The sequence below is a fragment of the Aulonocara stuartgranti genome (genome assembly GCF_965226115.1).
Source record: "Aulonocara stuartgranti genome assembly, chromosome: 9".
Classification (NCBI taxonomy): Eukaryota; Metazoa; Chordata; class Actinopteri; order Cichliformes; family Cichlidae; genus Aulonocara; species Aulonocara stuartgranti.
In genome coordinates, this window is record NC_138960.1 from 33,636,800 (window position 1) to 33,659,130 (window position 22,331).

At 40.6% G+C, this 22,331-nt stretch overlaps 1 protein-coding gene and 1 long non-coding RNA gene across 5 annotated transcripts; both read left to right on the top strand.

The window, feature by feature from the left end:
* Positions 1–3,523: 3,523 nt before the first annotated feature.
* Positions 3,524–14,687, top strand: LOC309714160 (uncharacterized protein). Of its 2 annotated transcripts, none has more exons than XM_082546397.1 (4): positions 3,524–3,841; positions 9,210–9,315; positions 9,754–10,434; positions 12,812–14,687. In XM_082546397.1, exons 2-4 carry the CDS (start codon positions 9,298–9,300, stop codon positions 13,214–13,216), a joined length of 1,104 nt encoding a protein of 367 aa, XP_082402523.1. In that variant the 5' UTR covers positions 3,524–3,841; positions 9,210–9,297; the 3' UTR covers positions 13,217–14,687. The 2 variants fall into 2 exon arrangements, with proteins under 2 accessions (XP_082402523.1, XP_082402524.1); XM_082546398.1 differs by having other exon boundaries at positions 12,815–14,687.
* Positions 14,688–15,905: 1,218 nt separating this feature from the next.
* On the top strand, positions 15,906–19,316 carry LOC309714805. 3 transcript variants are annotated; one of them, XR_014279034.1, is made up of 5 exons: positions 15,906–16,056; positions 16,169–16,281; positions 16,603–16,726; positions 17,788–18,543; positions 18,680–19,316. It is a non-coding gene; the product is annotated as an uncharacterized lncRNA (long non-coding RNA). The 3 variants fall into 3 exon arrangements; XR_014279035.1 differs by lacking the exon at positions 16,169–16,281 and having other exon boundaries at positions 15,907–16,056; positions 18,683–19,316; XR_014279036.1 differs by lacking the exon at positions 16,169–16,281 and having other exon boundaries at positions 15,908–16,056.
* Positions 19,317–22,331: the final 3,015 nt, after the last annotated feature.

Here is a 22,331-nt window from a genome sequence, read left to right on the forward strand (position 1 = left end):
AGGTCAGTTCCTTAATCATGATTATGCAAATTCTCATGACCATTGATCAACAACCACTGACCAAAACCCACTGATCAAAGAGTACCGAGCCATGAGTACCGTTCACAGAGAATTGTGGAATGGCTGAAATCACAGCATTGTAAGATGGGGAAAGATGTACCGTTAGGCCCCCTCCTCGATTCAGAGATGGTCTTTCCCTTTTCACATAAATGGCCTCCTTGACTCCGCGGCTTTGGCTGCATTTCAATGCAATAAATGCAGCTGGCCGCTGTGTCAGTGGGGATGGTGTTCGCTCTGTGTTGTAGCGTCCTAATGACACCCAGTTTGTGCTCCAGTGGATGATGAGAGTCAAACCTTAAATATTGATCCGTATGTGTAGGTTTACGGTGCACGCCAGCTTCCATCAGTATGGGGGACATCTAAAAGCTGACGTGTACCGTAAACCTACACATACGGATCAGTATTTAAGGTTTGACTGACTAAATGTATTTATCCCAGCTGGACTTTTGTCAAAGCTGGAAAAGCACCTAAAGAAAGCTCCAGCTGATCCAGGAGAGAAGGACAACCGCTGCCTAAGCGAAAACCTGTAGTGATCCCATATGTGTCAGGAGGATTGGAGCAGTTGAGACACATTTTTTCTAAACACCGGGTCTCTGTGGCTTTTAAACCCCAAACACGCTGCACAAAAAATTGGTCCACCCCAAGGATCGGGTCCCCCGACACAAACAGAGTAACATAGTGTACGCTGGTAAGTGCCAGGAGGACTGCCAGGATTTATACATCGGGGAAACCAAACAACCTCTGGTCTATTTACACCTACAGGCCAGTGGACACTCTTTCAAGGATGAGGATGTACACATCTTGGACAGGGAGTAGGGATGGGTATCGTTTTGGTTTAATCCGATACCAGTACCAAACCGGTACTTTTGAAACAGTGCCGGTGCTTAAATAATGGAGAACACACAATTTGTCCAAAAAACTCTCACGTTTAGCTGGGGGGGGGGGGGTGGTTTGTGAAAAGATAACAATGTTAACCTTTTCTGCAGATATGGGGCATAAATAGTATCACTTTCGGCTGGAAGTTGTGCATAATCAATGGAGAAAAAAACACAAACTTTGTCCAAAAACCTCTCATGTTTAACTGTTTTCCACTTTTTCTTTGGTCATTTTAGCCTTTTTGGCCAGGGTGAAGGGAGTATCTGCCATCAAACAAGAAGACAGCTGCATGTAGCTATGATGATGTTTGCTAGTTCACCTTACATGCATTAATGTAATAACGTGGTTAGCCTACTCAACGTAAATTACACACGAACAACATTAAGCTACTCACGCAGAGAAGAATGGCTGCTGCTGCATCATCATCCTCATCATTTCTGCTACACTGGCAGGGCTAGGGGCCAGGACTCTCCTCTTCGGGTTTTTGGGGATGTTGCTAACTCCGGGTCCGATAACAGGCACCACACCCACAGTAGATGTGCTCGGTGTGAGGTCTCGCAGCAAGCTATCAAATACGGTGCATTTCTCGGCTTTTAACAAAATGCTATACGTCACCAGGTGTTTCATCAGATTCGAGGAGTTACCTCCTTTGCACAGTGTCAGCTTGAAGCACTTGTTGCAGGCTGCTGAGTTTGCATCTTTTGCTGTGAAGTACAGCCAGACTTTTGACCGCTTCGCCTTGGGCATTTTTAATCTGTAGCTCTGCTCTAAAAGAACGTACGTACCTGTGCCCGCCTACTACGCTCGCAAAGGTAAAATGATTGGCTAGAATTCAAAGCATATTACATCTCGGGGGGGGGGGGGAGGGGGGGGGGAGCACTGAAAGAAAGCACAGAAATGTGCTGTGAATGTGTAACACAGTCATGTGTGTACAGTAGGGGACTCAGTACACAGCCTTGTTGAGAGCCGGTGTTGAGGCTGAGGGCTGAGAAAAGATGAGGCCCCACCCTAACTCTCTGTACACGATCTGAGAGGAAGTCTCTGATCCAGCGGCAGGTGGTAGCAGGAAGTCCAATTTCCAGCAGTTTAACTATTAGTCTGTCTGGAAGTATTGTATTGAAAGCAGAGCTAAAGTCAACAAAGAGCAGCCTGGCGTAAAGGCCCTGCACTTCCAGGTGAGAGATGGTGGTGTGGAGCGTTGTAGCGATGGCATCTTCAGTTGATCTGTTAGCTCTGTATGCAAACTGGAGCGGGTCAAGTGTGGGTGGCAAGCAGGACATTTTGTGACATCGGACTAGTTTCTCGAAGCACTTCATTATAACAGGTGTTAGAGCAACTTGTCGGTAGTCATTGAGGCTGCTAATGTTAGTACGCTTTGGCAGTGGGACAATTGTGGCTGACTTTAGGCACGGCGGGACGCAGGACTGGGACAGTGAAGTGTTGAAGATCTTAGTGAAGACCCCAGCCAGCTGGTCTGCACACTCTTTTAGGACCCTTGCGGTTACCCCATCTGGTTCGGCGGCCTTCCTGGGGTTCACAGCCCTCAGTGTGCGCCTCACCTCATATTCCTGTACTATGAGGCTTGGGCTGCTGTTGCTGTCTGATGTTTTTGCTGCTGCTGCCTCTGGTCCCTTCACCTCTAAGTGTGCAAAGAGCAGCACAATTTAGTGGTTCAACAATACAGAATAAGCTCATGATTCATATATGAGTCTCTCCCCGACAACAGCGAGGAAATTGAGATAAATACGAGGAGGCTGAAGGAGAACCAAAATGCTTTTGATATAAGAGACAACTGTTCTGATAGAAATCCCTGAGCACTGTGCAAAGTGTTCTGAGGATTAGGACCCAGGTACAGATTTATCCAGAGGACAGATGCATCAGTACAAACTGTTTCATCCTATAAACCTGAACTCTATGAAAACTGACTGTTCAATGTGCTAAAGAATGGAAAACATTATTTCCCATCATACCATGAGCAACATTCAGGCATGTAACACAGTAAAACTTTTATTTTTTACATATTCAGCAGAGAGAGTTAGCTGTGTGCACTGCAAAAACAAAAGAAGTGTAACTCATTTCTGCTTGATTTCATTAAAAACTGTGTTATTAAGAAATAATAAATGGGGCTAGCCTCAAAACACTCAGCGTTGGGACTGACTGGAGAATTTCAGGACAGAGCCAAAGTTTTGGAACTGAAATAAAAACTTAAGCCAAATTACACAGTTGTTCCACAAACATTTCCCATCATAAAGTTAAACTGTCCTAACACCTACAGGCATAAGACAGGATACGTTTTTTTTTTCAATGTTGGATTTTGTGCAATTTGCAGTGGCGAAATAAGATGTTTGTTTTGTAATCTTCAGCACATTGTAGTTTCAACAGGGCGGACAGCCGGTGTCACATTGTTAAAGAGAGATGAGAGTAAGGCTGTTCAAATTCTCAGCCCGCTCTTCTCTTTTCCTTAATCCTTAACAATTCTACTTCCAACGATAACTTTCTCATAGAACACAAGGAAAAGAAGAAAGGGGGTCGCTTTGGAACACACCCCACGATGTTGCGCTGTGCAGCTGATTCACGTGACCGGACACCAACAAACCACGGCAGAGCAGGAAGAAGAGGGCGGAGCAAAGTGTGTGAGCAGGAGAGGAGTCGAGCAGAGAGCGCTGCTTTGTCATGAAACGGACGTAAAGGACTGAACTTAGAGAAGAGAAACTAAAGCATCGATCATAAACCACTACCAACGTCCTGATCGATATCTGCATCGATCTGCCCACCCTTGTCTCCTGGATCGTAGCTGCGATCAGCGTGAACCACGTGGGTCTCTGCTCCCTGATCTGTTTCCTGTGTTTGGAAAGAGTTGCAGCTTCATCGCGGAGTTTCTCTCGGTTTGTGGGCTCATCTAAAGGTAAGCACGGAAGCAGGGCTAGCGATTTTTCCAGTCGGGCTAACAAAATCTATCTCTGCCCGTCGGGCTGTCATAGGAAGGAAAAATATATGTCAATGCTTTTGCATTCTTTCGGAAATGTAGCTGGGTAATTATGTCTTTGGCATCGGTGAGCCACTGCCAATATGTGACATATTGAAATCACGTTTGAATTTGCGCTTGTTTTTTTGCTTTCACGTTGCAATCGCGCGAACTGTGTATAGAGAGCGACAGCACTGATTGGTGAGTGACGATTATTTGTGCACCAATTCCTCTGACGTCGTCTTATCAATCGTTAGCTTACTATGCAAACATGACAAGTGAAATCTCCCGCAGCTTAAACATGTGAGAGGTTGATCGCGCAGAGAATCGCTGAGCTTTACAGGGAGTGCAGAATTATCAGGCAAATGAGTATTTTGTCCACATCATCCTCTTCATGCATGTTGTCTTACTCCAAGCTGTATAGGCTCGAAAGCCTACTACCAATTAAGCATATTAGGTGATGTGCATCTCTGTAATGAGAAGGGGTGTGGTCTAATGACATCAACACCCTATATCAGGTGTGCATAATTATTAGGCAACATCCTTTCCTTTGGCAAAATGGGTCAAAAGAAGGACTTGACAGGCTCAGAAAAGTCAAAAATAGTGAGATATCTTGCAGAGGGATGCAGCAGTCTCAAAATTGCAAAGCTTCTGAAGCGTGATCATCGAACAATCAAGCGTTTCATTCAAAATAGTCAACAGGGTCGCAAGAAGCGTGTGGAAAAACCAAGGCGTAAAATAACTGCCCATGAACTGAGAAAAGTCAAGCGTGCAGCTGCCAAGATGCCACTTGCCACCAGTTTGGCCATATTTCAGAGCTGCAACATCACTGGAGTGCCCAAAAGCACAAGGTGTGCAATACTCAGAGACATGGCCAAGGTAAGAAAGGCTGAAAGACGACCACCACTGAACAAGACACACAAGCTGAAACGTCAAGACTGGGCCAAGAAATATCTCAAGACTGGTTTTTCTAAGGTTTTATGGACTGATGAAATGAGAGTGAGTCTTGATGGGCCAGATGGATGGGCCCGTGGCTGGATTGGTAAAGGGCAGAGAGCTCCAGTCCGACTCAGACGCCAGCAAGGTGGAGGTGGAGTACTGGTTTGGGCTGGTATCATCAAAGATGAGCTTGTGGGGCCTTTTCGGGTTGAGGATGGAGTCAATGGTGAACAGATCAAAACACTGACAGAATCCATGGATGGCAGGCTTTTGAGTGTCCTTGCAAAGAAAGGTGGCTATATTGGTCGCTGATTTGTTTTTGTTTTGTTTTTGAATGTCAGAAATGTATATTTGTGAATGTGGAGATGTTATATTGGTTTCACTGGTAAAAATAAATAATTGAAATGGGTATATATTTGTTTTTTGTTAAGTTGCCTAATAATTATGCACAGTAATAGTCACCTGCACACACAGATATCCCCCTAAAATAGCTAAAACTAAAAACTACTTCCAAAAACATTCAGCTTTGATATTAATGAGTTTTTTGGGTTCATTGAGAACATGGTTGTTGTTCAATAATAAAATTATTCCTCAAAAATACAATTTGCCTAATAATTCTGCACTCCCTGTATGTGAGTGAGTGTGTAAAAGCATTTCAGTTCTGCTGAGCCAAATAAGACAGGTCAGGGTGAAGAAGTGACAGCCAAAGAAAAGCTTACCACAAAACAGAAAAGTTATGACAAATCAGACTATAAGGCAAAAAGAAAGTGCAGCTTTATGGTTTCATGGACAAAATAATTTCTGTGGCTGCAATATGACGAGCTAAATAACCAGGGCTGCACATAAGTGGTCCGCAGGTGCGCATTCGCTGTCAAAATAAAAAACGTGCACAAGATAAGAAGTTGCAACGCCTGTTTGCATACATAAGATTTTCTGGAGGAGGACAGACATTTGTTTAGAACTCTTAAAGATGTCGAAGAAGCTCCTTTAAGCAATTACTTTGGTTTTCCTCCACCTCCAAAGAAATGTCAGGAGTACAAACCACAAAAGAAGCGCGTATTCTCGGAAAAGTATTTGCAGGAGGTGAGCTGGCTTCAAACAAATGATGAACGCACAGAGATGTGGTGCAGAATGTGCCGTGAAAATCCCACTCTAGTGGACAAAAACAGTGCTTTTTATATGTACGCAAACGCGCGCTGCAACTTCTTATCTGGTGCGTCTTTTATTTTGACAGCGAATGCGCACCACTTATGTGCACCCGTGTAAATAACATAATGTTCTGCCGGGTGTGTTGTTGGTTTTCCCTCAATTTCTGAGTCAAGTGCCTTTGTTACTGGGACCAATAATTTTAAGAAAGGCCCCCATTAAGACCCATTAGAAATGCACGAAATGCATTATTGCTCAGTCTGCAATATCTTTCCCAGAACAAACACAATTGCAAATAACATACTAAAAATACCTTTAGAACTAATTATTGTAACTCAAATTGGCTTGGTAAGCTCAGTGACCCCTGACCTACATACACAGGTGAATCCAATAATGAGAAAGAGTATTTAAGGGGGTCAATTGTAAGTTTCCCTCTTTTAGTTTGCTCTGAAGAGTAACAACATGAGGGTCTCAAAACAACTCTCAAATGACCTGAAGACAAAGATTGTTCACCATCATGGTTTAGGGAAAGGATGCAGAAAGCGGTCTCAGAGATTTAAGCTGTCTGTTTCACAGTTAGGAACATATGGAGAAAATGGAAGACCACAGGCTCAGTTCAAGTTAAGGCTCGAAGTGGCAGACCAAGAAAAATCTTGGATAGACAGAAGCGACGAATGGTGAGAAGAGTCAGAGTCGACCCACAGACCAGCACCAAAGACCTACAACATCATCTTGCAGCAGATGGAGTCACTGTGCATCGTTCAACCATTCGCCGCACTTTACACAAGGAGATGCTGTATGTGAGAGTGATGCAGACGAAGCCTTTTCTCCGCCCACAGCACAAACAGAGCCGCTTGAGGTTTGCTAAAGCACATTTGGACAAACCAGCTTCATTCTGGAATAAGGTGCTGTGGACTGATGAAACGAAAAGTTATTTGGGCATAACAAGGGGTGTTATGCATGGAGGAAAAAGAAAAACACCTGCTACCTACAGTAACATATGGTGGTTCCATCATGCTGTGGGGCTGTGTGGCCAGTGCAGAAACTGGGAATCTTGTCAAAGTTGAGGGACACATGGAGTCCACTCAGTATCAGCAGATTCTGGAGACCAATGTCCAGGAATCAGTGACAAAGCTGAAGCTGTGCCGGGGCTGGATCTTTCAACAAGACAACGACCCGAAACACTGCTCAAAATCCACTAAGGCTTTCATGCAGAGGAACAAGTACAACGTTCAGGAACGGCCATCTCAGTCCAGACCTGAATATTATTGAAAATCTGTGGTGTGAGTTAAAGAGTGCTGTCCATGCTCTGAAGCCATCAAACCTGAATGAACTAGAGATGTTTTGTAAAGAGGAATCGTCCAAAATACCTTCAACCACAATCCAGACTCTCATTGGAACCTACAGAAAGCGTTTAGAGGCTGTAATTTCTGCAAAAGGCGGATCTTCTAAATATTGATTTTATTTCCTTTTTTGCAGTGCCCAAATTTATGCACCTGCCGGATTTTGTTTAAACAATTACTGCACACTTTCTGGAAATCCAGTAAACTTAATTTCACTTCTCAAATATCACTGTGTGTCTCCTATATGATATATTTAACTGACATTTTTAATTGTAGCAACCAACGATTTATACAGGAAAATAATGACTATTAACAAGTTGCCCAAACTTTTGCATCCCACTGTATATGACTTCATAGTTTTATGAGTTGTCCAACTGAAATGTAGATGTTTTGTATAGACAAATGGTCCTTCAACCAGAATCCAGACTCTCATTGGAAGCTATGGGAAGCATTTAGAGGCTGTTATTTCTGCAAAAGGAGGATCTACTAAATATTGATGTCATTTTTCTGTTGAGGTGACTAAATTTATGAACCTGCCTAATTCAGTAACTATTGCACACTTTCTGTAAATCCTATAAACTTCATTCCACTTCTCAATATTACTGTTTGTCTGCTATATGATATATTTAAATGAAATTACTGATCCAAAAAAACAATGAATTATGAAGAACAATCCTGAATATTATCAGGGGTGCCAAAACCTTTGCATACCGGGAGAAACGTTTCATCACTAATTCCAAGTGACTTCTTCAGTCTCAGCTGACTGCATAAACAATACTTTTGCACAATGACTGAAATTCACCCACTGAATAAACAATGGGCTGGGAGGTCAGTTCCTTGATCATTAATATGCAAATTCTCATGACCACTGACCAAAAACCACTGATCAATGGCCATGAGTACCATTCACAGAGAGTTGGGGAATGGCTGGAATCACAACATTGTAAGATAGAATAGAATAAACCTTTAATTGTCCCACAAGGGGAAATTTAGTGATCATGAAAGATGTGCCTTTAGGCCCCCTCCTCGATTCAGAGATGGTCTTTCCATTTTCGCGTAAATGGCCTCCTTGACTCTGCTCAAACTAGCGTTCCTCCCGGTCCAGGATGTCTCATCATTGAAAGAGTTCCCACTGGCCTGTAGGTGTAAATTGACTGGAGAGTCCTGGCCCTACTAAAGAATGTTATCTTGTTTCAGGATACATAATACCTGCCATTATCCAACCCATTCACAGTGTTGAGGAAAGCCTAAGCTGAGAAGGCACCTAAAGTAAGCCCCAGGCGGTAGAGAAGGACAGCTGCTGGTTAAACGAAAACTCTTAGTGATCCCTCATGTCAGCAGTATTGAAACAGTTCAGACATGTTTTTTTCTAAATGTAGTCTAAGTGTCAGGAGGAATGCCGTGATTTATACATTGAGGAAACCAAACAACCTCTGGCAATGCAGATGGCACAACACAGAAGAGCTACCTATGTTCACATCCACAGGTCAGTGTGGCCTGTAGGTGTAATTCTTAATTCCACTCTGCCTAGATGATACCCATAAATCAGGTGATGTTATGCCATCATTTCTTAGTACACAACAAACACTTCACATTAGAATGAAAAAAAAAATCCCAAGTGTGCGGAAGTAGAGGCAGTAGTAGCACATTTAATTATTTACAAGCATAATGTTTGTTTATTGACATACATGGGCAATCAGAGCAATCTGCTGCAGTATCAGGGTCACAATAAACTTTATTGTCCAGTTGTGGATGGTGGAGAGTACCAGCTTTTTAAACCCTGGTAGGGGTTCTCCCTAAAGAAGTGTAATTGACCCACTTTTGATCACATGCCTTATCACATAAGGGATAAAATGCATATCTATACTTTTGTGTCCCAGCTGAGTAACAGGAGGAGAAGAGTCTGGTGGAGGAGCAGAGGAACAGTTTCAGCCATTTGGATTCAGCTCAGCCACTACAGAGGAAACAATGACTTCAACACAGGAGGTGAGAAAAATATCTCAGTTACGCTGTTATTGAAACTGTGTGCACAGCTGGTTGTTAACAGCAGCTTTATCTTTTCCATCCTGGGCTCCTCCATAAATAGAGAAGCTACATTCACAAACAAAAACCACAGAAGTTACAAGAAAATACAAAGATCACATTTTATCAGCACACATTGAAACAACAATGTCATCAGTTGGACTCAGAATTTGTTATGAAGTACAAGATTTTCTCAAGTAATCAATATTTTTTTAATAATGTCATTTTCAGTCCAACTCTCATTGTAGCTCATAATTGTAATGTGAAACTATCACCAGAAGGTGGTGGTAACACACCTACAATGTGTTTGTTGACATCTTTGATTCCAAAATGGAGGCAGGTTCAGTTTGTTCCAGGACTGCATTTCACTCACTGCCTCTGTTTGTATCTCTGTCACTGCAGGACCAACATGGAGCGAGAAGTCAGCGCTCTCAGGAGGCCGACAAACCTCACAGAAGAAAGGGAGAGAAAACATACAGCTGTGATGATTGTGGAGAAGATTTTACTGGAAAGTCTAACCTGAAAATTCAACAACTCATCCACACTGGGATGAGACCATTCAGGTGTGACTTGTGTGGAACGTCTTTTACCAAGACAGTAAACTTAAAAAGACACCAACTCATCCATAGTGGAGATAAACCGCACAGCTGTGACTTGTGTGGAAAATCTTTTACCCAACCTGGAAACTTAAAAAGACACCAGCTTGTCCACAGTGGAGTCAAACCGTACACCTGTGATCAGTGTGGTAAAACTTTTAATTGCAGTGGCAACTTACTAAAGCATGAAGTTACCCACTCTGGAATTAAGGCGTACAGCTGTGACATTTGTGGGAAAACTTTTAGCCTTTTAGGGAACAGAAATAGACACCAACGCATTCACACTGCAAATGGTGTTTACTTCTGTGATCAGTGTGGGAAACTGTTTACAACAGATGCACACTTACAATTCCACATGTTTACCCACGCTGATGAGAGACTTTATAAATGTGACCTGTGTGATAAGGCTTTTAAATCTCCACGTTACCTGAGAAAACACCACCAAATGCACTCCAGAAAGAAACTCTACAAGTGCAGTAATTGTGAGGTATGTATTTATATTTTTATCTTCTAATTTCAGTGTCACTGTTTGGATCAACTCTGCTCAGTAAGTAAGTAACTTGTTAGCAAGTTAGTAATTCTGCTAGCTATAACAGCAGTGCTGGCTGATGATCAGATTTCAATCATTATTTCTTTTCATCCATGATCATGAAAAAAGTTCATTATTACTTTTCTGTATTCACAATATCCACGTTGTACCATATTTAGGCCCACATTACATTTGCCATGGCTGCTGGAATTTTGACAGTGTCAGTAAAGAACATAATAAGTCATCTAATTAAAAACAACGGTTACTGTTACCTTGTAGCCATATTTGAGGATTTACAGTTGCAATTCTTTTGAAGCGTTATGTTAATTAACCTTAAATTAAAATCTCAATGGGATATAAAAATACTTCATTTACAGAATATTCAGTCAACTCTCTCACAAATCTCTTAAAACATTCCTAATATAATACAAAGTGAAAATTTCTCCCTCTTCTATCTAACATTCACACTCCATTGGATCCATCGGAGAACAGCTTGGGGTTAGTATCTTGTGACATGCAGAGTGGATTATGTAGATCAGCAGTCGCCACTAATCATTTTTATCGTTAACTGGGTTTCCCTGGGTCTTTTCCCGTTTTTTTTTTTTTTTTGGGTACTGGTTTTATTTTGTTGCATTTATCCTCCCCTCCTTGAAGGCCGATTCGTGAAAATATACACAGACATAAAACAGTCCGTGGCACAAAAAAGGCTGGGAACCGCTGAAGTAGATGACCTGCTCTACCTTCTGAGCTACAGTCACCCTTGAACAGTGGTTCTTAACCTTGTTGGAGGTACCGAACGCTACCAGTTCCATATGCACCTCTTTAGCGAAAAATAAAATACAATTTTTTTTTTCAAATTCAAGACACAGATGAGCCGTGCATGTCACGGCGGAGGCTTTACCGAAACCCTGAAACAGACTCACCGAACCCGTAGGGTTCGATCAAACCCAGGTTAAGAACCACTGCCCTAGAAATTCCTCAAGTATAGAAAAACTATCTGTATTATATGGTGTCCGTAGAGGTGTTAAAGATGGGAGGCAAAAGCAGAGAGGGGCTTTTTCTTCTAGTCCCGAGCCGGTAAGTAGGATACGAGAAGACTGAAGATCTGCGCTGAAAAGACTTAGAGAGGGACAACAGAGGAGAAGTCATAGCCCTTCACTGTGGATCGATTGATTGGATTATGAATTTTAAACTGCGTACTCATCGTATGCTGAGTTAGGATCAGAGTCAAGAAGGTGAAGTCGGGGAGCCTTGTACTGGAAACCGGATTCTATCAGTGCGCACGATGATCCTCCTTCCCTCCTAAAAGAAGACACACCTCAACAACGGTTGTAGTCACTCAGCAACAAAATAGTTAGTTTATAGTGTGATAAATTGATTATTTGGATTTGATTGATTAAATTGCAATTAAGCTGTTTGCTAACGCCTGCTGAAATCTTGCTTTAATAAAAATTATTTATCTTAATTCAAAGTCAGAATTGTGGACATTGATTCTATTACCTTCTTAAAACAGTAAATGGTAAGACTTTGTGTGTTAACCCATAACATCAGATTTAGGTTCTTATAGGTTATTCTAGTACTTCATTATAATACGTCCTTGGGATGTACTGTCCAGGTCACAAAATTTTACTCAGCACAATAACAAGTGCTATAGATCATTAGAGGAGAGCTGCCGTTAATAACTGTGGCTTACAAATATGTTTCATTAAGGTTGCAAATGAGAGCATAGAGTCAAAGGAAGTGCAGGGCGGGCACTTAGATGAAGGCAGTTAGAGGCTGAGCGAATCTCCTCGCCGCCGGCTTAAACTAGTCTCAACTTCACCTATCAGGATAATACCCGTAGGGAGTAAGCGACTCTGATCCAAAGGATGGAGAGCTGTCCAGACCACCTGTACAGGGGTAACTGGGATCTAACAGTGTGAATGAGGTATGTTGCATAAAGCACTTTGAGTGCTCAGACAGAGTAGAAAAGTGCTCTGTAAGAACCAGTCCATTTTACTTGTATTCACTGACTGAACAACAGGAGGGTCATCTAACTAAAACCAATCAGTGCATCCCACCTGACCCCCTCAAAATCAAATTCTTTTTAATGGTCTGTAAGTTTTATTTACATGTCCTCATAGTATGGTGAAAGGATGTCTGCAGACAGGGTACCAGTGCTTGTTGCTGTTCCTCTACATCAAAGACATTTATTGTAGCCCAGTGAGCTGAGTGTTATAATGTAAACAGTAAAATGTAATTGGATATTGGCAGAAATGCTCTTTATCTGAGGCGACGTTCAGGATAAAAATGTTGAAGGAATTCCCTGACTTACACTCTTTGTATCTTTGTTTAGAAGCAGAGCAACACAGATGGATCCAGTTCTCGACCCTGTCGTCACTGTGGTGGTGGGAAAGACTTTTGTTGTGACCTTTGTGGAAAAACTTTCAGTCATCAGTGGAACCTTACAATACATCAACGTAGACACACTGGAGACAAAATGAGCTTCTGCAAAGAATGTGGGAGAGGCTTCCCCACTCCAAGTGAATTAAAGCGCCATGAATTCATTCACAGTGGGGTCAAAAAGAACATCTGTGACCAGTGTGGGTCATCATTTTTCACTGCAGATGATCTTAAAAGACATAAACGAGTCCACACAGGAGAGAAACCATACAAGTGCAGACATTGTGAGAAATGTTTCACACAATCAAGTAGTCGTAACCTTCATGAAGGTACACACGGAAGAGAACTTCAGCTGTGACAAGAGCTTCAGGAATCTCGGTTCATACTCCGAACATAAACAATCCCACGCTGTAAATAAACTGTTTCACTGTTACCAATGTGCAAAAACATTCACTTCATTTTCTGCTCTGTGCAAACATCAGCGTGATCACGCAGGACTGAAATCACTGTATCACAATCAATCTGAAGATCCTCTTCTGGTTTCAGGGTCAGACTTCAAAACCTTGAGATCAGGCTCCACAGAGTTCAGCTGGAATCTGCTGTAAAAAGTGTCAGCTGATGACACACTTGGATCTGATGCGGTAGCTCTGATATCTGGACCTGCAGTGAATAAACCTGAATGTTATAACTAGGAAGGCACAAGTATAAATATTTACATTAGTTTGTGTGTGTGCGTGTGTGTTTTAAAAGGAATTTTAACACTTATCCCCCTACAAAAAGTAGTGTTTAGTCTCAGTACTTCCATGGATGCTTTTGGTGTTTAATAACCAGTAACCATCATGGCTTGATAAATAGACAAATAGATATATTCCCACTCTTAATACACCCAATCACTGCAGTGTCATTAGATAAACATTTACAGGTGGCATGTTTCTGCTTTCTACTAGAAATCTGAGGTGTATAAGGTAAACGGCAATGGAGATCAAAATCCTTCGGCACTATTATTTGCCCTGCAGTGAACTGGAACCTGTTCAGCATGTACTATTAGAATGTCAGGTCTATGTTCAAGAAAGGAACAAGGCATTAATAGCAATTTTTAAGAAGCTGAATGTGACTAGGCTCTTTGACATTCATTTAAACACGAAGCTTCAGAAGGATTTCATAAGATGATCTATACCGCAGTTAGACTTCGGTCTAGCAAAGAGGTGATAAAGATGATTGTGTTACTAACTCTATTGTGTCTTTTTCTTTTACTGTCTGTTGAATTCCCAGTGCCACCAATCTAGGCAACACAGTGGTATAGGATAGTGATGTGCAAATGAAGCAAAGAACCATTTCATCAACTGAACTGAAAATGGGTTCATTAATTCAATGCTTTGTTTCAGCGCATCTAGTGGCGAAATGGGAAACAGTGGGAAAAAAAAGTCTAAATAATCATGTACTAAGCATAACTGGGGGTTGTGCAAAAGATACAAATATACTTGTGTAAAGATGGATTTACTGGTCAGTTGATTCTGTAAATGTACGTACTGTAGCTGAAGGAAGGATGTGCTGGGATGGTATGGTGTGCTCATGTAACTAGGGCAGGGTGTGAGAAGGGATGAGGTGCCGAACATTTAGTTTTTATTAAAAAATAATATTTTTTCCTCTTTTTAGAATTGCTTAATTTTTTGCTGACAGTTTCTTCATGGCACTGATGAGGCTTGGTGTTGCTTTGCTACCACAAACAAATGTAAGGAATTGCTTGGACATGTTCTCTCCCATCAGTTCTGCTGTCATGTTGGTGGTATTGCCCATTATGGCCATCTTAATAAAGATCTATCTGTCTATCTATGTCTCCGTGACTCTCTTCTGCTGGAACATTTCCACTGTTACCATGTAAAATGGGTTGAGCAATGCTAAATAAGATGCTATTTTTCATGGTCCTTGGAAGAGAGAAGATTAACTTCTGTTCTGAGTGATGCCGTATGTGTTAACAGACCTCTCTGCATTGAATCATATCTGTTATTAACCTCTGTCTCTCTTCCACAGCATGTCTTTCATCCTGTTTTCCTTCTCTCACCCCAACCGGTCGCAGCAGATGGCCCCGCCCCTCCCTGAGCCTGGTTCTGCTGGAAGTTTCTTCCTGTTAAAAGGGAGTTTTTTCTTCCCACTGTCACCAAAGTGCTTGCTCATAGGGGGTCATATGATTGTTGGGTTTTTCTCTGTACCTATGTAGCGCCTTGAGGCGACTTTTGTTGTGATTTGGCGCTATATAAATAAAATTGAATTGAATTGAATGCCCGAAGTCCTTGAGCTGTCTGCCTCTCATCAGGTAGCGCTGTAGCATTAAGAAGGTGCTGTTCCAGGGCCTGTACATAGGAACATGCAAACAAACATTTTTAAACATTTGATACATAACTATCAAGGTACATAAGCTGTGTCCAGCCTACGAATCCGCCCGACAAATGTGTCCTGTTTTTTTCCCCAGATTTGAAGGATGGGTCGTTGTGTCCTTTGTGGTCCACCATATTCCAGAATTCATAGCACGGCCCAGCCAATTCCAGTTTCCAACAACGGCGGCCACTACTAAGTTTTAATATTACTCTTATTAATCTTTCTGGGTCACAAAATAATCTTTTAACATATATATTTTTATTTTTAAACCCATGAAAGCATCCTTTTTCCCAGTAGCTAAATCACTTTTTTTTTAATCTTAAATTGTGTCGAGTGGAAAGTTTAGATTTTTAATGTCATGTGTGATGTTCTTGTATGTGATTTATTTACTCAGAAATTCCACAAATGTGCCTCTTTTGACAATAATCATTGTATATCTCAGTTTTAACTTTCAGTTCAGTTCCAGTTCAGGGTCACCTACACGGTATCTGCCCACCCCGAGTCCATCACAGGGTTAAATAATTTTGGTCTAATTGAGTAGGATTAATGTGAACTCATCATAAGAAGTTTTTAGGTTTATTCTTTAGTCCAGGCACTAGGACTACCTCAAGCCTTACTTGAGTCAGGATTCAAAGTTCTGTCTGTCATTTTCCTTAATTATGTTCAGCTGTGTCCAGTTCCCAATTAGCCCTGAGTGTGTGAGAGAGTATTTGTAGCCCTGTCTCATATCTTTTTAGTTAACATGTTAGTTTATGCTTCCTGAGATTCTGTTGCTCTTCGTTTTCCTTGCATTGTGGACTTGAGTGGATAACCCAAATAAAGGTTAGTTTGTGTTTATTCTGTATCCCTGTGAGTCCTGTGCTTTGACTTATGCCTTGCTGAGCCCTGACAATGTAAGAACTTCTGAATGTGCCAGAATCTATTTGGGTCTTAGTTACAGAGAGTTCACTCTGTTATGGCGAAGCATGTGGTCATCATCATGACTGGTCCTTAAAAACGCAGCATCCAACAGGAATACATGCCTTCTCCAGAAGTCTGCACTAAAAGGCAAGATTTTTATTGTTGTTAGGTTTTTAAAAAACCCAAGTTTTCTGTGTCATAAGAGTGGTTCACCCGTTACTGGGTTACACTGGCATACTGTCACTAACTGGCTCAAAGCAATTTATGTTCAAGTTTGGGGGCAAATAAGCATGAAACACTGCCTACAGACCAATAAATTCTCTGATGATGGTCAAAATCTGTAGAAGATCACTGAGACCTGTGATTGGATAGTAGGTGGGTCTAAAGTCTGTTCTGTAGAATAAGCATGTGTTTGAAATATTTTCGTATTTTTATTTTTTACATGCCTCGATACTGAAACGCCACCAGATCTGTTTGTGTCCCTGCTGGTTAGCAAGTGGAGAAGAGTCTGACGAAGCAGCAGAGCAACATTTTTGAGTCATTTAGGCTCAGTTTAGCCACCACAGAGGAAACGATGACTTCAACAGAAAAGGTATGGAAAATATGTTTCACTACTATTGAAACTGTGCCCTTCATCGTCTTCGGTTGGTTTGCTTGATGATGGTCACAATTTGCTCAAAAGATGACACAAAGTTCATTTTAACGGGCACCAAAACACAGGCTAGGTTTATATTAAGCCCCCAATAGTACATCATGTAATGTTATTTGTATATATTACTCTTTCTATAATATAATTTTAATTACTGTTGTAGCACACATTACATTTACACTTTTCCTTCATTAGATATTATTGTATTACAGTTTGGAAATGTTATACAGTAGTTGTTGTGGTAATCCCTAGTCTCTCATCCTGTAGTTCAGCAGACTTGAACGCCACTGTGTTGGAGTGCAGCTGGTGGCAGTAGTACTTGCTCTGCTCTGCTACATGCATTAGGGTCACTCTAACCAGAACCTGCAAAAGTTCCACATTTTACTATTGTAATTCTTTATAAAATTCTTGTCAAAATAATGTGAAATTATTTTAGGGTTTGGCCTAGTAGTCTCATTAAATGTAGCTCTAGGGATAAACAAATGCTGGTGTAATGACGGTGTCAGCAGTCTAAGGTGTTCTAGAATACAATTTAAAAACCTGTAGAAATAGACCTCTCCCTTTCCTATCCCCCAGCCATGTCTGCCCAGTCTGTAACAACTGAAAATAAAATGAAAAATAACAACAAAGGTTGATCAAATGGACCAAAACGGCAAGGCCGTGATGATCCGTTGGGTATCCTTGTTGGCTTTCAGCTAAATTTGTCTAATCTAAGCAGTCAAATCAAAGACAAGAACAAGACTGAATATTTGTGTGTACAAGCACTAGGAATGGCGATGACATGAGAATATTTAAATACTTAAATCTGATAGTTCCATAGACTATACTACCAAATTATTGTTTGGTTCTTCTGACCATTTGTATATAATGTACTACCACTAGTAGATGGTTGAAATGGGCCTCTGGTTTAAAATTATACAGAAAACTGGAGGGAGTTTGACTGTTCAGTTTGTTCCATGACTGTATTTAACTCAATGCCTCTGTTGGTATTTCTGTTACTGCAGGATCGAAATGGGCAAAGATGTCAGCCCTCTCAGGAGGCTGACAAACCCCACGGGGGAAGAAAATACAGCTGCAATGAGTGTGGGAGAGCTTTTACTCGAAAGGAGTCCCTAAGAAAACACACAGACTTCCACACTGCAGAGATTCTGTTCATCTGTGACTTGTGTGGAAAATGTTTTACTTGCTTTGGTAAATTGCAAAGACACCAACTAATCCACAGGGGATATAAACAGTTTAGATGTGACTTGTGTGGGAAGTCCTTTACTCAGCAAAGTGCCCTAAAAAAGCATAAAATCTCTCACAGTGATATTACAGCATACCGTTGTGATCATTGTGGGAAGCGTTTTACTCAGAAAGAAGGCCTGGAAAACCACAAGTTCATCCACAGTGGAGTTAAACCATACAGATGTGATCAGTGTGGTAAAGATTTTACTCGAAGTGGTAGCTTACGGAGGCATAGAGTTACCCACTCTGGAATTAAGGCATACAGCTGTGACATTTGTGGGAAAACTTTCAACCATTTAGGGAACAGAAATAGACACAAACGCATTCACACGGGACATGATGTTTACAGCTGTGATCAGTGTGACAAGCAGTTTACAGAAAAAAGATACTTACAACAACACATGTTTACCCACACTGAGGAGAGACCGTATAAATGTGAACTGTGTGAGAAGACTTTTAAACTTTCATCGTCCCTTAAAATGCACCATCAGATCCACACCAGAAAGAAACTCCACAAGTGCAGTTACTGTGAGGTATGTATTTTTATTTATTTTTTTTCTTTCTGGGGTGTCAACGCTCGTTTCTGTTCCTCTACGTCATAGAAACAAAATTTATTTTAAAGTTTATTTAAACGTGTAACTTATGTTAAATGTATTTGTCTTTGTTTAGAAGCAGAACAACCCAGAAGGATCCAGTTTTGAACACTGCTATCGTTGTGGTGGTGGGAAACCATTTCGTTGTGACATTTGTAAAAAACCTTTCAGCCAGGAAAGGACCTTAAAATTACATCAACGTAGACACACTGGACACAAAATGAACTACTGCAAAGAATGTGGGAGAGGCTTCCCCACTCCAAGTAAATTACGACGACATGAACTTATACACAGTGGCATTAAAAAGTACCTCTGTGGCCAGTGTGGGTCATCATTCGCCACTGCAGGTAACCTTAACATGCATAGACAAATCCACATGGGAGAGAAACCATAAAAGTGCAGTCACTGTGAGGAAAGCTTCTCACATTAAAGTACTCGTAACTTTCATGAAAGAACACATAAAACTACACCTGTGACTAGTGTAACAGGAGTTTGATCTTAAAAGTATTTTAAAGTGTAAATAATTTGTTTTATCTTTGAGGAATTAAATGTGGTATAACCTCCACACACTGTCCTGCTTACCATTAAAGTTGAATATTGGTAAGTGTGGCTGTGTGGTGCTTATACTATTTTTCTCCACAAAGAGAAGGTTCCCAAGTTTCTTTAAGAATTGTGTTTTTTTTTTTTTTTTTGTTTTGTTTTTTTTGTTTTTTTTACTTTAAATGAATAGAAATTTCCTACTAATTTTATTTTTTATCTTGTATAGAACTTTTTAAATGCTTATTTAACCTGCTGTGGTAATCCCCACTACTTTTCACAGAACTGATCCAGAAAGGTCAAATGCAACGTAAGAAAATGTTAGCGAATGGGGAGAACTGCTGATACAATGGTAGAATACAAAATCACAAAAGACAATGCGTTTCTGGGGAGACAATTTTGCCAACGAGCTTCAGAAGGGGAAAACTACAAATAATGGGACATATTACACTTAAACACATTTAGAAAGGGTGGCGAGTTCTCAAGTTCTTTGACGGGGGAAAAAAATAAAAATTTGGCGTTTTTTCATCACAAAATTTATGTAGTATTGTAGATGTTTAATGTTAGTGGTTTACTGTTAGCCTGTTACTTTTGCAGCTTTGCCATTACATGATTGTCTTCTCACAAACGCTTCCATTGAGACTTGTCCAGGATGCTGGGTGTAATTTATTTATTAACATTTCTAGGCCAATTTAAGATTTGAAGACTTTTTTTTTTCTTTTTAAATGTTCTGGGGATGTTCATCAAATATGACTAAGGTAACACTAATTTGGTGTAAAAATAAATAATTGGTTTCATAACAAATATTTGAGCCATGATTTCACTTCCACCGTCTGAGTAAAGACTGACATGACAAATGGTAACATTTAACAGTCTGAATCCAATTTTTATTTATTTTATTTATTTTTCTCCCCCTGACACAGATGGACGATTATTGGAGATTGTTGTGTTTTTTTTGTTTTGTGTGTGGGGTTTTTTTTTTTTTTTTTTTTTTTTTGGGTCCCAGTTGAAATGAATGAGAAACTTTATAAATTCTGCTAAAACTTGCTTGATTAGATTATAGCTTTTCTGCTAAGACAAAGTATTTCATGTAAATCATAGTATTTTTACAGAGTCAGTGTTTCTGCTAAATCATTGTATTTCTGCAAATTCATAGTATTTGACACTGCAAAGTATTTTTATTTTTATTTTTTTAGCTCAATCTTTATTTATAAAGCACTTTTCATACAAAAAATGTAGCACAAAGTGCTTAACATAGTTAAAAGCAGCCCACCCCACCCTCCAACTCACTCCCCACACTCTCATTAACATAAATGATGTGAATACACACACACACACACACACACACTCTTAAAGAGTAAAAATTGGGCTGGGTCAATCAACGTATTTAAGCCAAATCATAGTATTACTGCTAAATTGTAGTATTTGAGCCAAGTCATAGTGTATATAGGCTAAAACATAGTATTTCTGTCAATAGCAGCAATACTATGATTTCACACAAATACTATGACTTAGCAGACACACAGTTGACTGATCTAGAAACTGCCAAATTATATTATTTCTGCTAAATCATAGTATTTGTGCTCAAACATAGTAATTCTGCCAAAGCATAGTATTGGTGCCAAATGGTAGTATTTTTGCTTAATCATAGTATGACCGAGAAGGTTAAGTGTCTTAACTTTTCAGCACAAAGTTCTGCTTCACCTGTTTCAAGCACAAATTTAAGTTTATTCACCTCATTTCTGCAGAAAGTTCAACTTTGTCAGCTAATTTTTCAGCTCCTTCAGTTGAAGCCTGCTATATCTTTTGGTGCTCATAACTGTTATACTTTTTTTTTTTTTTTTTTAATTTATATATATATTTTTTTTAGATAGATCAGTTTTTCAGCAGATTGTTCTCCTTCTGCTGTTTTCCGATTCCACTACAAGGCATTTTCGCAGGAAATGCAAACTTTTCTAGTTGCTTCTTTCTTCTTTGCCATGGAACTACTTTCGCAGTTTTTGTGCGATTTTCACCATTCAAATTTTAAACTATTATGCTATTTCTGTTAATGCCGACTATGACTTTTGGTGCTCATAACTTCTATACTTTTCGAGATAATTCGTTTTTGTGCTTTTTTTTTTTTTTTTTTTTTTTTTTTTTTTTTTTTCTCCCCGGTCCCATTGAAATAAATGGACCACATAATCAGTGTGGTCACTGATTTTGTTTGTGGGGTTGAGCTGTGTTCTTAGCTTGGTGAGATGAGCAGCTGTTCTCAGAGCGGGAGGCCTGGGTTCAAATCCCGCTTATGGTAACAATTTTTTCAGTTTAACATTTAAACTTTTTAACTGTTTTCAATACAAATTTCAGCTTCTACACCAGTTTTCAGTGGATTTCTTTCCCCCTCCCTTCAGCACACAGTTTTACTACTTCTGCTGTTTTCAGCAAATTCCACTACAAGGCATTCACCAGAGGTGGGTCGAGTATCCAGAAATTGTACTCAAGAGTAGCATTACTTTTAAATATTATTACTCAAGTAAAACTGAAAAGTAGTTGTCAAAAAAGTTACTCAAGAGTAAAAAAAGACTACTCAAGTAGCGAGTAACTGTTTGAAACGTCAGATTTATTTATTTATTTTTAAACTATTGTCACAACCTGCGGGATCGGCAAGGCGCTGGTCAGAATCTCTCCACTCCTAGCCCCCCTTCTCTTCTCTTTTTCCTCTCCCTCTCCCCTGTTTTGCCGGGGCAGAACTCATGGCGGGTTCACGCCCTCGGTCCACGCCTTCCCGGATCGTGCACACCTGGGCCTCATCAGACCAGCCGGTATATGAGAAGGAGATCAGCTGTTCAACGCTGGATTGTTGTGAAGGCTCTTGTCAGTACACACCTAGCTCAAGTTTGCCGTGCCTCTGCCTCAGACTTAACGTGTTCCTTTGTTCCTAGATTCCCCGGACCCGTCCCCGTGTTTCCCCGTGTGGAAGGTGTGACAGGTCGCTAGCGGAGTGGAGAGAGGCTGTTCTGAGCACGTGTGTGATTTCCCCGTTTTCCCTGGAGCCCTGGACCCCTGCCCCCCACGTCTTGTATATAGCACTAACCTTGCACTGTCTGTACATTCACTTGGTGAAGATCTGTAATAAACATCTCTGTTTGAACGCTACCCAGGAGTCCTGCAAGTGGATCCTTTAAGCAACGCGTGGCACTAATTTCCAG